At 38.3% G+C, this 13956-nt stretch overlaps 1 protein-coding gene across 1 annotated transcript in view; it reads right to left on the reverse strand.

Moving 5' to 3' along the window:
* Positions 1-4730: 4730 nt before the first annotated feature.
* The window catches only part of oprl1 (opiate receptor-like 1), a gene marked incomplete at its 3' end in the record, with an annotated part of 67259 nt that continues 58033 nt past the window's right edge, over positions 4731-13956 (reverse strand). The window contains 2 exon segments of the mRNA XM_079226111.1: positions 4731-4769; positions 4771-5279. Coding sequence (XP_079082237.1) covers positions 4731-4769; positions 4771-5279 — 548 coding nt within the window.

Raw genomic sequence — 13956 nt, forward strand, 5'->3', positions numbered from 1 at the left:
TTCAAGGAAGAAGAACAAAAAAAATAATATACTCTCCTCAAATGCCAAAAGGGTCAATGACACTACATTTACCACTGATATTTTAGCAGTTGGAAATAAAGTAGTTAGTGTTAGGGTGTAAATGTATGGGTACCCATGTATGGGTAAAAACAGATATTCTAAGAAATACAAACTCAAAATTTAATTGTTCTCTGGCTTGATGGCTCTTGTCTTCAGAGGCTTTATGAATACAGGTCCTGACTAGTATAAACTAACAGCGAAGCACCAGTAAAAACTAGAACACATTGGATCCAGCCAGAGAGCAGGCTTCAGTTTGCAGACTTCACTTGATATTTAAGGCAATGTAAGTTCATAGAATGGTTCCTCTCAAATACTATTTAAGATGTATATATTCTGCAAAGAGTAACTGCAGAAAATAAATTGGTTGCACAGACATAACTTAAACAATACAATTGACAGCGAAATCCACAACCCTTCATGACAGCAAATGGTGTCAACTTGCCATCCTGAAATTCATCAGAATATTTCAATGTTTTGAAATCAAAGTAAGGACATTTTAATAACCAATTCAAAATTACCAAATTATATAAAGAGATACACATTTAAAATGAAAGTGGACACCAACCCTAAAACAGAATCCACATGTTAATTCTTAAGGTCTGGGCAGTTTAACCGCGATCTGGCTCACTAAAACTGCAGCCAGAAATTTGAATATCCAAAAGTGTGTAACTCCAAAAATGTGAAATAAAAAATCCATTTGTTTAACTCTTTAAAGCAAACATTAAGCTTAACAAACACAGAATTCAAATGAATACCAAAATTGGCCACAGACATTGATTCAGACATTGAAAAATAACCAGTTTCTGGATTGGAACTAATGACTGCTCATGATCATCTGATTTTATTTAAGGACTGATAACAAAAACTGATTTATAAATGTTGAGATTAAGCTATGAATAAAAAAATGCAACAACATTTTAAATTGGTTTTAATCTAAATGTAAGTGTCTAAGGGTGAGATAATTTGCTTCATTAACAGGAAAATGTGAAAAGACTTTGTCCTAACATTTTGCAAACATTTAGTAAAAAATGTAATGTACATGTTTTTGTTCATCACAATAGGGCTCATATAAAAACTGCTCCAAATAGAACTACGAAAAAGCATTGAAATTGTCACAGTTAGATCTATGTGAGAAACACATTTCCAGTAAAGAACAGATAAAGGTAAATCAAAATATATTCATCATTCCATCAGAATGGTTCATATTTTTCATAATTGTCTATTTCTGTCAGTCAATTAAGTGTCCCGGAAGATGTCCAACAGTCGGAATACTGCATCTAGTCTAATGCGGTCAGTATTATTTCCAAAACTGCACAGGAAAATAAAAATACCTGATGTGGTTTCTGTTTCAGAGTGGATTTCCACTTTAAGTCACGAAGAAGAGAGAGAGCCCCTTTGTCCCTTGGAGTGGGGTCAAAGCACTGTGACCCCGATGGTCTGCTTTGCGACTGTGGTGCTGGGAGTCAAAATGACTAACTCATAGCACTCCTTCCCAACCCCGCCCAATGTAATTGTCCCCATCTCGAAATATCTCAAACCCAGAGTTCGCCACCAACACTCCCGATCCCTACCTTGACTCGGAACCCCATCAGTTTCACCTCTGATTCCCCAAACCCGACAGCAGCTACAGACCTGGGGGAAAAATAGCATACCCATATTTATGATTTTCTAAGCAAAGATGATTATATCCCCTTTATATGTTCAGTTTGCTTTTCTCCAAATGCTGAAATAACATGGTCGGTGTCATGGGAAATTAAAATGTGAGCTGCGAGCATGCTTATAGTATTTAAAAGGATGTTTCAAATTGTATCATAACAGTTTTTACAGAAATAAAGACATTTTCTTTCTACAGTGGGTCAGATTACCAAATAAGTCCCTAATAGATCATAAGGGCTGGATATCAACATATGGTTTGGAATTTGAACTATGCACACATTTAAAAGAACCAACTCATTCCTATAACAATAACCCAACAATTCCTGCTTCCTAAAAGCAAACTTTGGTTTCTTTATGCTAATAAACTTCTATATCACCAGTTTTGAATGCATTAATGCTTATGTATAGTTAATACAGTATGGCAGGTCAGAGGTAGTGCTAAAAAGTGTGACTAAGCTTTGCAGAAGACAGTTATGATACAGACAAATAAAATCAAGTGGTATTTTTCTGCAACAGATACAAGAATATAAGAATACAATGGTTTTTCATGAACACATCCACGGTCCTAATGCTTCAGAATCAGCTAATGTTACAGTTGGAAGTTCAGCTCAGAGAATTTTTTTTTCTGAAATCACAAACATTCAACTTGGTTATTTCAGCTATTAATCAGATACAAATAATATAATTCTCAAAAACAACCTCATAATTCATGAAAACGCACTCTTTAAGGAAGCCAAAATTGTGAAAAAGTGTATATTTTCATCTTTAGCAATATATATTAATAGTTCATTAGATGAAAGAGCTGTAGGCAATAGGTTGCAGAGTGAGGTAACCAACTACTTTCACTTTTTCGGTTCACAGAATCATGCCGTGTGCACCATACAATCTGATCATGGTTACTCACAGAACAATGGAACAGATCAATTATTGCCTGACTTCTTTTTTAAAACGACAATGGTTTGTTTTGCAGCCTCCAATCTTCTGGGATTGTTGTATGAACAGCATTTGCTGTTGCCTCCAGTACGCAGTGTGCCGCCAAAGCACCCAGCAATGAAATCTTAATGATTGCAACATTACGTTGGTTTCTGTTTGTGTTTAAACTAAATACAAAGATTCAAAATTAAGATATAATAAGAGCTATAATCGGTAAGCAGAATCCAAACATATCAAGTATAAATGATAGACAGATCTACTCATCATCATTAATTTTTGTTTAACTAATTGTGTCAATGTTAGCTCAACTGGCCAACTGCAGTGTAGTGTATGACTCAGGTAGTGTGCTTTCAGGTAATGTTGATTTCCTTGTATTCATTTTTAAATGTATTGCCTAGAAAAGTTTCACAAGAGATATTTGGTTCAATTGTAAATATCATCTTGTAAGCGTATTTCAAAAATATGAGGATTGTTTTTCAATTATCATTACAATTAAGAAACCAGGACCACGAATCACTTAATTGTTATTTGAAAACTTCTGCATTTCAGATGTGCTTTAAACAAATATTTAAAACTACTTTTCTGAATACATTTTTTGCCCAGGTCATGTAGCTAAATTAAGAAAGGTGATGTTTGTGGTGAGAAATTCTCAAGTTCTAGGTGCAAAATTGATTGACAGGCTAATTGACCTTTCATGTGTGGACACACCACAAAGAGGCACTGTCATTCATCTTGTGGAGAAAGAACAAGAAGAATAATTAATACCCAGGCCCAGCTTGTCCCAAACACAGATTATGTCATTCACTTTTTGCTGTTTTTTTCAGATTACAATACCACCAGTTTTCCCTCGGCCCCAAACTCCTAAATTCCCCCCACCCCCCAGTTGATCATAGAACTTTACAAAAAACACAACAACTCTCAAACACTTGTTTGACAGGGTTTCCCAGGCTTAATTTTCTTCAGAACACATTGAGAAATGTTGCCCTGAAAAGAAATAACATTCATGTGACCCATTCAGGGTCCATACACAGTTTAAGAAATATTGTTCAAGAGCAGCTTGCAGCACATTGTTATTTTCCTTATGCCAGCTATTGTTTTACATCCAACTTCATGTCTAAAGGCTGAAATATCACATTATACTTTGATTGCCCAGTCCTTACAAGGGCTCATATTACAGCAGCATATTACCGTTATGTCCACCTTTAGAGACGCCAATATAGACCCCATACTGGGGTGAGTGTGGGACACAGGAAGTCATTAATTCGGAAACATCAACTGATAAAGATACAATAAATTGTAATAAAAGTGCTTATTCTCTATTTCACACTTCCAGAAAGCTTAACTATTCATTGGCTGGTCTTCAGTACGTGGTCCTTACCGCCAGAAAGCCACCGTCCGTGCTTCCAATATTGTTTATATTATTTCTACAAGCACCTAGTAGTGCATGGTATTTTTTTTTATTTTGGTATATGTACCCACTCTATTAAATCTATTATATGATCTGTACAAATGTCTCTCTCCAACCCCTGCCTTCTCATACTCAAGTACAGAGCTAGGCATCTTTCTAGAGATGTAGCATCTGATACCAGACTCAGTTGATACATGCCGTTTCTGTGAGGCTTTTGTTTTGGGACCTGAAGTGTCAAATAATGACGCTACCTCTTTTGTGTTTACGTCCACCAAGATAGTTGGATGAAAGTTTTACATTCCAAAATATCTGACTGCCTCAGTGGAGTTAGGAACTCCAGGATCAAGGAATGACTCCCATATCTGGCACCCTCTTCTTCCTAGCTGTCCACACCCATCCCATTCAAGCTTTTAACATATTCCATTTCCCTCCATCCATACACTGTAAGTACCCTTTGTTTGCCATCATTCTCCGTGTTCCTAAATTCTTTTTGTTTCAACCCCATCCTCCTCATCTCCCTCCCCCCCACCCCAAGCCAGTCTTCTAGTTGGAGGGCGGGGGGGCTCGTGCCGCTAGAGAGCTGTAATCTGAGTCAATTCTGTATTGGAGTTCCCTGTCCCCTGGTTCTCTTCCCTCTGTTTGGGGTCTATCCCCACCAAGGGGAGCTCCACGCCTAGTCATGCTGGATTCGGTGTCCCTCCTCCTGACCCCCTGCCATCAGCCTTGTAGCTGTAAGCAGCCGCCACCTCCCTAGCAATGCTCCTCATCCTGCCCGACTGCTGGGTGTCGAGGCGGAATGGCGAGGGTTTGCAGAACTCCCGGAAGCAGCGCTTGAAGTTCTCATCCAGGAAGGCATAGAGCACAGGATTCAAGCTGCTGTTGACATAGCCCAGCGCAATACAGAAGTGCATCAGGCCCAGCGTGAAGAAACCGGTCAGGATGAAGCCTAGAAACTGAGCCAGGACCATTATCTGGATGGGTGTCCAACAGACGACAAATGCTGCTACCACAACCAGGACCATCCTGGTGATGCGCCGCAGGTTGCGGTCCTTTTCCTTGGAGCCGGACAAGATGCGAACGTTGCGCAGGCGCTTGACCATCAGGCTGTAGCAGATGCTGATGATAGCAACGGGGATGAGAAAGGAGAAGAGGAAGGTACAGGTACCGAAGACAGAATCCCAGCGATTCTTTGATCCAGGTAAAACCATCATGCAATCAACGGCTAGATGCATTGGAGAAGAGGAAGAGAAGAGGAAGAGAAGAAAAGAGATTAAAGACAAAAGTTGAATAAGTGGCGAGACATTTTTTTTAAATTGCAGACAGAGTAAGTCCAGGATGTCTTTACACTAAGTCGGCATGAAGACTGGAAGAAGGGAGAGACTGATCGTATTGCTCTCTAAAAAGTTAAACAAATACTTTAAATTATATAATCAGTTCCAATGGAGCTATTTCTTGAGCAGCCACTATTCAATAAAGCTGTGGTGACTCCTGGATTGTCTGGTGACTTGCTAGTTATCAAAACAGCTGTAACAAATCCGTTCCCCAGGCTTCTTGTCTTTGTGCTAAGCTAGACAAAGTCTTAAATGCATACAGAGACAAAATTAATATCTGTTTTCTAATGTGATTGACGAGTATTTCCAAAAATAAACAATTATTCACACACTATGCAATTAAACCAGGATTAAAGCCTGCTTTGTTTTTAGGAACAATGTGGATGACGTCTGAATAATAATTGTTCATTCAAAATACAAATTACTAACGTAGAGATTAGGCAGTGATACTAATAATAGAAGACAGGCACGCATAATTGAGGAAAGAACAAAAACAAATCTGCATCTATCGTAGGTTATGATTATATAGGTACATAGAAGCAAATGTGTGGCAGTATAATTTAACTATGATAGGAGAGTCAGTTTTCACAAAGTTTAATCAGTTTACTCACCATCATCATCATCCTCAATAATTCAGTTAATGATGATGGGAGAATATATTTGACAACATTTGTAGAAAAATACATCTGTGCTTTCAGCCTAAATCACAACAGAGAACAGCGTCCCAGTCCTCCTGATAAGACTGAATAAATGCACCTCATTTACCCAGATTAAACTCAGCTGTTGGGTTTGGACACTGCAGGAAGCAATGGATCCCAAATTTAAGAGAAAATATAAAAGTTGGCTCAGCAGTGAGCGAAAACCAAAAAATTAACAGTAAGCCCTTTTCATTTTCAACTAATAAGAAGAGATTTGCTGCAGATCCAAGGGAGGCAGTGTTTACAAATTAGCTCATTAGCTCTCTGGGATATGATGAACCTGAAAAATACACGTATGTTCACAACTGGAAATTCTGACCAGATGATGGTGCTAGATAGACAGTTAAGGTTTCACCATAGGAGTTCATCCCATGGAGAGCATGAATGTAACAAATATGATGGCAATCCATTGAAAAACAGACAATGCCATCTCTCGAGGGATCTTGCATTGCTTCTTTCATGGGAAAATGTTTCACATTGGTTACATTTTACATTATTCAAATTTAAGTATTAAACTGGCATTGCTGAATAAAATTCTGTAAAACATATTTGACGCTCTGAGACTGGCAAAGAAAAATGTCCATACTTTTATTTTAACAATCCATTTGTCAAAAAAAACAAATAGTCCAAACAACTATTTATTACATAGAAGCATTTTGTGTTTCAATCACAACAATTTGTTTTAATCCTGAGGCTGTTTGCAAGGCCAAGAAATCACCCACCAAAAGCATTTAAGCAATTAGGCTTTAAGCGTAAGTGGATGTTGGAGAACTGTTCAACCACTCTCTGTGTGACTCCTAGTTACTATCATTATAATAATTATCTGACACGAACAAGTGTTTTTTTTACATGAATTAGGGGAATTTAAAAATCCCTCATGAGCAAAACTTGCAATAAATCATTGTCCCACTGGAAGCGACGCCACTTGAATATAAAAGCTTTAATGTTTTAAACTTCATGGTTAATGTTTTAAGCTTTAAACCTCTCTTCTACTATAACTACAATTGACAGTGATGGTTTCCATTTTTTGAAGTATCAAAGCTGCAAAATTCCAAAGTTAGAGCACATCTAACCAATGATAGCATTGAAGGATTGCCTCCACAAGGCTCTCAACATGGTGACAGCTGAGCCGACAGCTAGCAGTTAATTGTGCTAACAGCGCTAACAGTGTAAACATCGGCAACAGTGCTGACAGAGCCAACAGTGTGAGGGGGAAACAGAGGGTCGCTGTTATGCTTCTGCTAGAAGAGCTACGTCAACAAAGTATGGAGAAGTTTGATTTACAACACACACACACACAGGGAAAGGGACTTCATTGTCTGCTCAGGATGCAATTATTATATCTTAAATATTTGTTTGCTGCTTTATTAATGCTCTGAATTGACCGGAATTTAGCATATTTAATAAACCAATGAATCAATACGTTAAGTGCTATTTTTGTCTTATTTTTCCTCCACCAAAGTCACAAGTAACTTCTCATACTTATGATGTAGTGATTCTGGCAATAAAATAAAAATAAAAGTATGTTTTGAGTTAATTCCTTAAACTGTGTTTGCACCGGTAAGATAACACGGTACCTACACAATAGAATACAAGAATAGACTGCATAAATACTCGAGGGAGCTAGATTAAACAAATAGGAATAGGAACTGTTGAAAGAAAAAGTTGATATATTATTCCAATTGGTGGATGCTTTTATCCACTGCATCTCGCGGGGCCATGAGTGTGCATGATTTATAGTGTGTGGGTGTTCCCAGCCGTAGCCTCCACTCCATTACTGCCACGTTCCAGCCATTGATCAAAAGCACAGTAAAAGTCTGTGTGAAAGGACAGGAATAGTAATAACTTGCTTGGCGGTGAAGTTTGTGTGTTTAAAAAATGCTGCAAATGGCTATCTCATCTAAAACCTAAAAGAAAGCAGCACCAACAAATGTAATAACAGTAATGATCCCTGTGGGTAAATAATTCTTCCTCATGAAAGGTCAGAGGGCATGTCGACATGTTAGAATATAAGAAAAGAAAAGCATTTTTTTTTAATCCCTTCAACAGTTTTTTTTTCTGGTGTGTAATACACATGGGTCTTCTAATGTGACCAGATCATCTTCTTATTTCTACCTTAATTTCATCTTCTCCTTCTCACCTGTCTTGATCTTCAGGAAACTGCTTCCTCTTTAAGTATATCCCCCTCCATTCTACAGACTTTGCTAGTATTTCTGACAGCGAACCTTTGCGGACATTTTGATTTATTTTCTATAATTCCATTCTCATTCTGCTGCAAAGACAGGCTGACAGCTTGTCAGTACACTGATACACACAACAACATGAAGACCTAAATAACTACAGATTCCCATAAGATCTACATCATAATCATAAAACAAGTTGCAAGGGACTTTTAAATCTCTGTGGAGGTTTTAGGCACAGAAAAGGGCTCAGGATTAACCTTGACCAATCCAGGCATATTTCTCTCAGGCTTTCTACTTGTATTGGTTACCCAGTCTGCCCAATGTGTTAAGCACACTTAAAACCACACATAAACATGTTATTTCATGAAAATATGTTGATAAATCCACAGCAAATACGTGCAGTTTTAAGTAGTTTGAGACATCCAATATCTCAGCTCTCATGTCTCTCGGGAGCTGGTACAGTAAAAATAAATCTCATGGATTTATTGCTGTCCCATTAAAGCTTCTCTGCAGCGCTAGGCACTTTTAACAGTAGTCACTCAACGGCTGTTTGGGAATATCATGGTTGATGGTTAGTAGTCATGTGACTACAGAGTGACTTATGTGACTGACTTGACAAAATCTGTGATTTTTCATCAACTAATGATAAGATAAAATCTTATATGAAATAACTATTAGAAAATACCTTCAGTTTAGCCGTACAAAAGATGATTTTACAGACAGTTTGCACCTCAATGAAACTTAAAATCCCAGCCAACCAGAGGGAGTTGCTAATTCTGCATAAAAAGGACATGATCCCTCACTGGCTTCCCACGTAGGAGTCGATTGGATTGCTTGACCAAGCCGGAAGTACCACTCCCAGGAACCAAACATCTCTTTGGAGCGGTTTGTAGGTACTCTTTTGATAGACATTCAGTTTCAAGGTTATGAACAGATTTTGGCTATGGTTTATCAAAAAGCAAACCCAACAGGTCAATGACAGGTTGCAAACTTCGGTCTCCAGCTTGGAGGTCAGGCATTCTACATTCCTATCCATCACGCATATTTCCATACCCATATCAAGGACCCACCACATCCTTAATGTTGTCTCTGGACACACATAATGTGTTGTAGATGAATTCCTCGGATACTGGGCTGTGCTAAAAGAATGTGCATTGCATTTGGTGTGTTAGAAACATCTCTGAAAATACTTTTTGGTTGCTGATTCCACCAACTGCTAGTACACCCAATGCCATAATTTCTTATGAAGAAATCAACGCATTAGGACATACTATATTGTAACCGGCCACATGACTTTAACAGCTAACTGTAGGCCTGCTTTGTCTCCAGAGAATAACAGACATATTGGAGAATTACAAAAAAAGATTCATATCAAAACCCCAAACTTTCAATGAAAACATTAGTCTTCTGTCTTTTTTCATATATAACCATGGATGTGTGTCCCATCCTGATTTCACAGTTGGTGATTCTCCACCTCTGCTTTCGTTATTCTCATTTATACCTTCTTTTCTCTCTTTTGCGTTTAGTCTTCCTTTTCTTTTCCTCCATCTTGGATGGTCTGTCTTTTTCTCTCGCTGCTCTTCTCATCTATTTCTTTGTAATTGTGTCTTGCTTTTGTCACGTCCTGTTATATTTCTCGTTTAGTTAATTTTGCTTAAATCTCTTGCTGCAACAGTTTTTTATTTGGCCTTGTATTTCCCCTTGCACACCTGCTCCATGTATTCTCTTTTTTTATATGTTCCTTTCATCTTTTGGACTTCCTTTCTTGCCTTCTCTTCTCTTTATTGATTTCTCTTCCTTTCTTTACCTTTATTCTCTTTAGAAAATATCTTCATCCAATTCTCTGATCTCTGGCTTTTTTATTATCCCTCTCTCTTTTTGCGAATCCCTTCTGTCCTTTCCCTCTTTCATTTTTAATCAGAGTTTAACAGCATAATGCTATCTTTTTCCCTTCATACTTTAATTTTTTCTCACTTTCTCCCTCATCATTCTTCCTTTCCTTTCCTCTACTCCCCCTTTATCTTCCATTTTCTATCTGAGGACAATAGCTTTGGTCTGGTGGGCGTCTTGTGATTGGATCCTGCTGCCCTCCCACCTGAATACACGGACGCCTGCTACCTCAATGAAGCAGCTGCCTCAGTAACTCAGTCCTTCTGATATTCTGATGCAATTTTTGATATTTTACCACAAGGAAATATCAAGGTCTTCATAACTCAGTTTCCACACGGAAACAAACTTTCAGCATGAGAAATTATGAAGAAAATACAGTGGTCATGATTATACAATCTTACTGCCAATCAACTGCAAGCTAAGCCTTTACAAAAGTTAAACCAAAAATAGCAACCATATAAAACTTCTTAAATCTGCTTTCTTGTTGAGATATTTTTCTCAGAAACAAAAATGTTAATTTAGTTGCAGTGTATTAAGAGTCAGGGGATTATCATTATAACTGGTAATCCCTATTGGAAGCGAGACGTAGCCGAGACATGAGGGCCGTGTACATTTGTGTGATTCAAATAGATTTGTGCAGAAAAACGCAATTAAAATAGACTTGAAGCATTACAGCATGGGGTTTAGTATAGATTGAAAAATGTATCAAAATATGTACGTAATTGTTCCATGAGACGCGAATGTGAGGACCTCTAAAATGCTTCCAAAAGCGCCTCATTTAAGGATTGGCTAAAAGTAATTAGTATTCATCCTCTGAGGACCATGAATATCTGAATGAGATGCACAAACAAGGCATCAATTTAGGCTCTGGAAATATGTGATGCGCATTAGTGATACCAGTTTTCCATTGCTCAAAAGTGCAACCACTATCAGCTACTTTCCTGGGTTACATAGCGCTGTGGCCCTGTTCTCAGACAGGTATTTGGAGTCAACTATTCATATTTCCTCCTCTTGCTTCTCCCCTCCCCCTGCTCTTTAAAGAGATGGACATATTATGTTGCCATGAGTTATGACGAGAGCAATGGTGAATGAAGCTGCTGTTTTTCAGACAAGAGATAAAAGACAAAGATTTCAGGGCCACATCTTTTGTTGTTGAGATAAATAGAAAGAACATTCATATAAGCTGTGTTCATAAGTCTCAGGCATGTTCACAATACAGCTTGAAGCCAGTTATATGTGAACCTATCCACATATGAAGTGTATCTCTGAGGCTTCCAGCTGTGTCCGCTCCTTAAGCTCCTGCCTGACAAATGGCACTGACAGTTGCTGAGCTGGGTTTACAGTATATATGAGCCATGTTGGCTCTTGTTGACCTGCTCTTGCATGCAAACCTTACAGCTCGAGATGGATCTTTACAGGCACTGCCCTGTTGAATAGGGTCCCCATTCAAGGATGATCCATACAACCACATCTTTCTAGTTAACCACAGGTTTCATAAAGATACATTGAAAACATGGTCATGTCACCTGGACTTGAATTTGCCCCACAGCATCAGCTCTCTCTCACAGTTCTAAATATGTTTGTGAGAAGAAGAACAGTGTTGATTGGCTGTTACTATATGTACTTTGACACTGATCCAAATAAAAATAAAAAAATTCTATGATTTCTCATGTAGAGGTTTATGCAGCCTTGCTTTTCCCCCCTTTGATTTCTAGTTCACTCATAAGTTGAACAGCTCTGGGCTTGACAATCAATGACAATCTTGATCAACAATTCGTAAAAGCAGAGCCTTGACGGTATTATAACCAAAGTTAATGAGACAATTGGAAAATATAAGCTGTGTTGATGTGGTCTGGCCTTAACCTGTTAATGCGTGTATGGGAGGAGTATATTATCATGTGTTGTCCTGTGCACGACATTTGCATGTTTACAGGTCATCACACCGTAGTTTCAGGCAAAACATATGGGTCTGATGTATGCCTGTCAGAAAGCTGTGTGTGTGTGTGTGTGTGTGTGTGTGTGTGTGTGTGTGTGTGTGTGTGTGTGTGTGTGTGTGTGTGTAATAGAGTTATGTGCCCCCTCCACTGCTGACGCAACCTGATAAAACTTTTATGACAAGTTCTGTATCGCCCAACGATGGAAAAAAACCTACACACCAACTTGTAGAAGTGTCTGAAACAAACTCACACACACAGAGACACACACACACACACACACACACACAGACACATACACACACACACACACACACACACACACACACACACACACACACACACACACACACACATGCATGCACAGTATTTTTCAATTACTCTTTTGTTACAGTTCTCTTCCATCACACTTTATTGCTGGATTTTCTATTTCGACAATTTAACTTCCATGTCTCATCCCCCTTCACACAGAACTATGAGACACAGAACTTTACTCTAGTTACTTTCCCCCTCTTATTCATAAAGGAAGGAAGGAACCAAATCTGGAGTCTTGTATTCAGACTTCTGATTGAATGATTCCTTTTCAATATCCAAACATCTGGAGCCGACCACAGCTGCCATTGGGTGAAGGCAGAGTTCACCCTGGACAGGTTGCCAGTTTATTGCAGGGCACATATAGAGACAGACAGCCAATCACACGGGCAATGCTAGAGTCTCCAATTAACCTGAGCTGCATGTCTTTGGACTGTCGGAGGAAGCTGGAGAGAACCCACACTGCCATGGAGAGAACGTGCAAACTCCACACAGAAAGACTGCTCGGGATCGGGGATCAAACCCGGCCCGTCTTGCTGTGAGGTGACGGTGCAGCCCAAATTTAATGATATTACATACATGGTTACAAAAACAGACGAAAGTTTGTTCGTGTTGAGAGTTGCTACTCCAACAAAATCGGTCAATTATTATTCCTTAATAGAATAATTTTTGTAAAGAAAAGCATTTCTCTGTTAATGTTGCTGATGCAGATGACACAACTCTAGTTCAATCAGAAGAGATTTGTTCCGAACAATACCTACAACGATACATTTATTACATGGTATAACAATGAATAGTGCAAAGTCTTTGGCGATCGGACTCGATCCTGAACCAGTATAAACAAGGGGCAGTGGCTCCGAGTTCTGATCCGGCAGAATGAATCACTGGGAGAAATAGACTGAGATGTGAGTGACCCGTAGTGTATGGTCTTCCTTCCTGAACTACCGCTTAAGCTCCATTTCTATCTCACTCACATTTCAATTCACTGATTATGGAAGCTAATGCTGGTTTAATTGCCTAAGGTACATGGTTCAGATTAAATAAACTTAAATAATAAATCAAATAACGAAGAAATAATACATCAATTAAATAAAAAAATACATATTTAAAAATAATATAATCCAATTTTATTATTTTCAGTGGCAAACAATTCATACTATATTGAAATGTAATCTGTTGAGATGCCTCAAATGGCATCTATTAAATTGTAGAGTAGAACTATAAATACATCTACTGGAATAATAAGGATGATTAGACACCTTGTCTCTGCAAACTGTCTCATTATTCTTGTATTGTAATGTATTTGTACTTTTCCTACAATTTTGCAAAAAATGTTGGTCCTCCATGGGTGCAGTGCACACTTTTATGAATATGACTGGATGAAACTGAATATCTGATAGTTAAACAACAACCTGTGATTGTGAAGCATGAATAAAACAGCTGATGCCAATCAGCTAGCTAGTAGAAGCTGCTCTGCTCCATGTGACGTCTACTATAAAGCAAGGAATATCTGTCAATCTGCATGGCCTTCTTATAGCAATCAACTTCTTA

This window comes from Taurulus bubalis, assembly GCF_910589615.1.
Source record: "Taurulus bubalis genome assembly, chromosome: 11".
In the NCBI taxonomy this organism is placed as follows: domain Eukaryota; kingdom Metazoa; phylum Chordata; class Actinopteri; order Perciformes; family Cottidae; genus Taurulus; species Taurulus bubalis.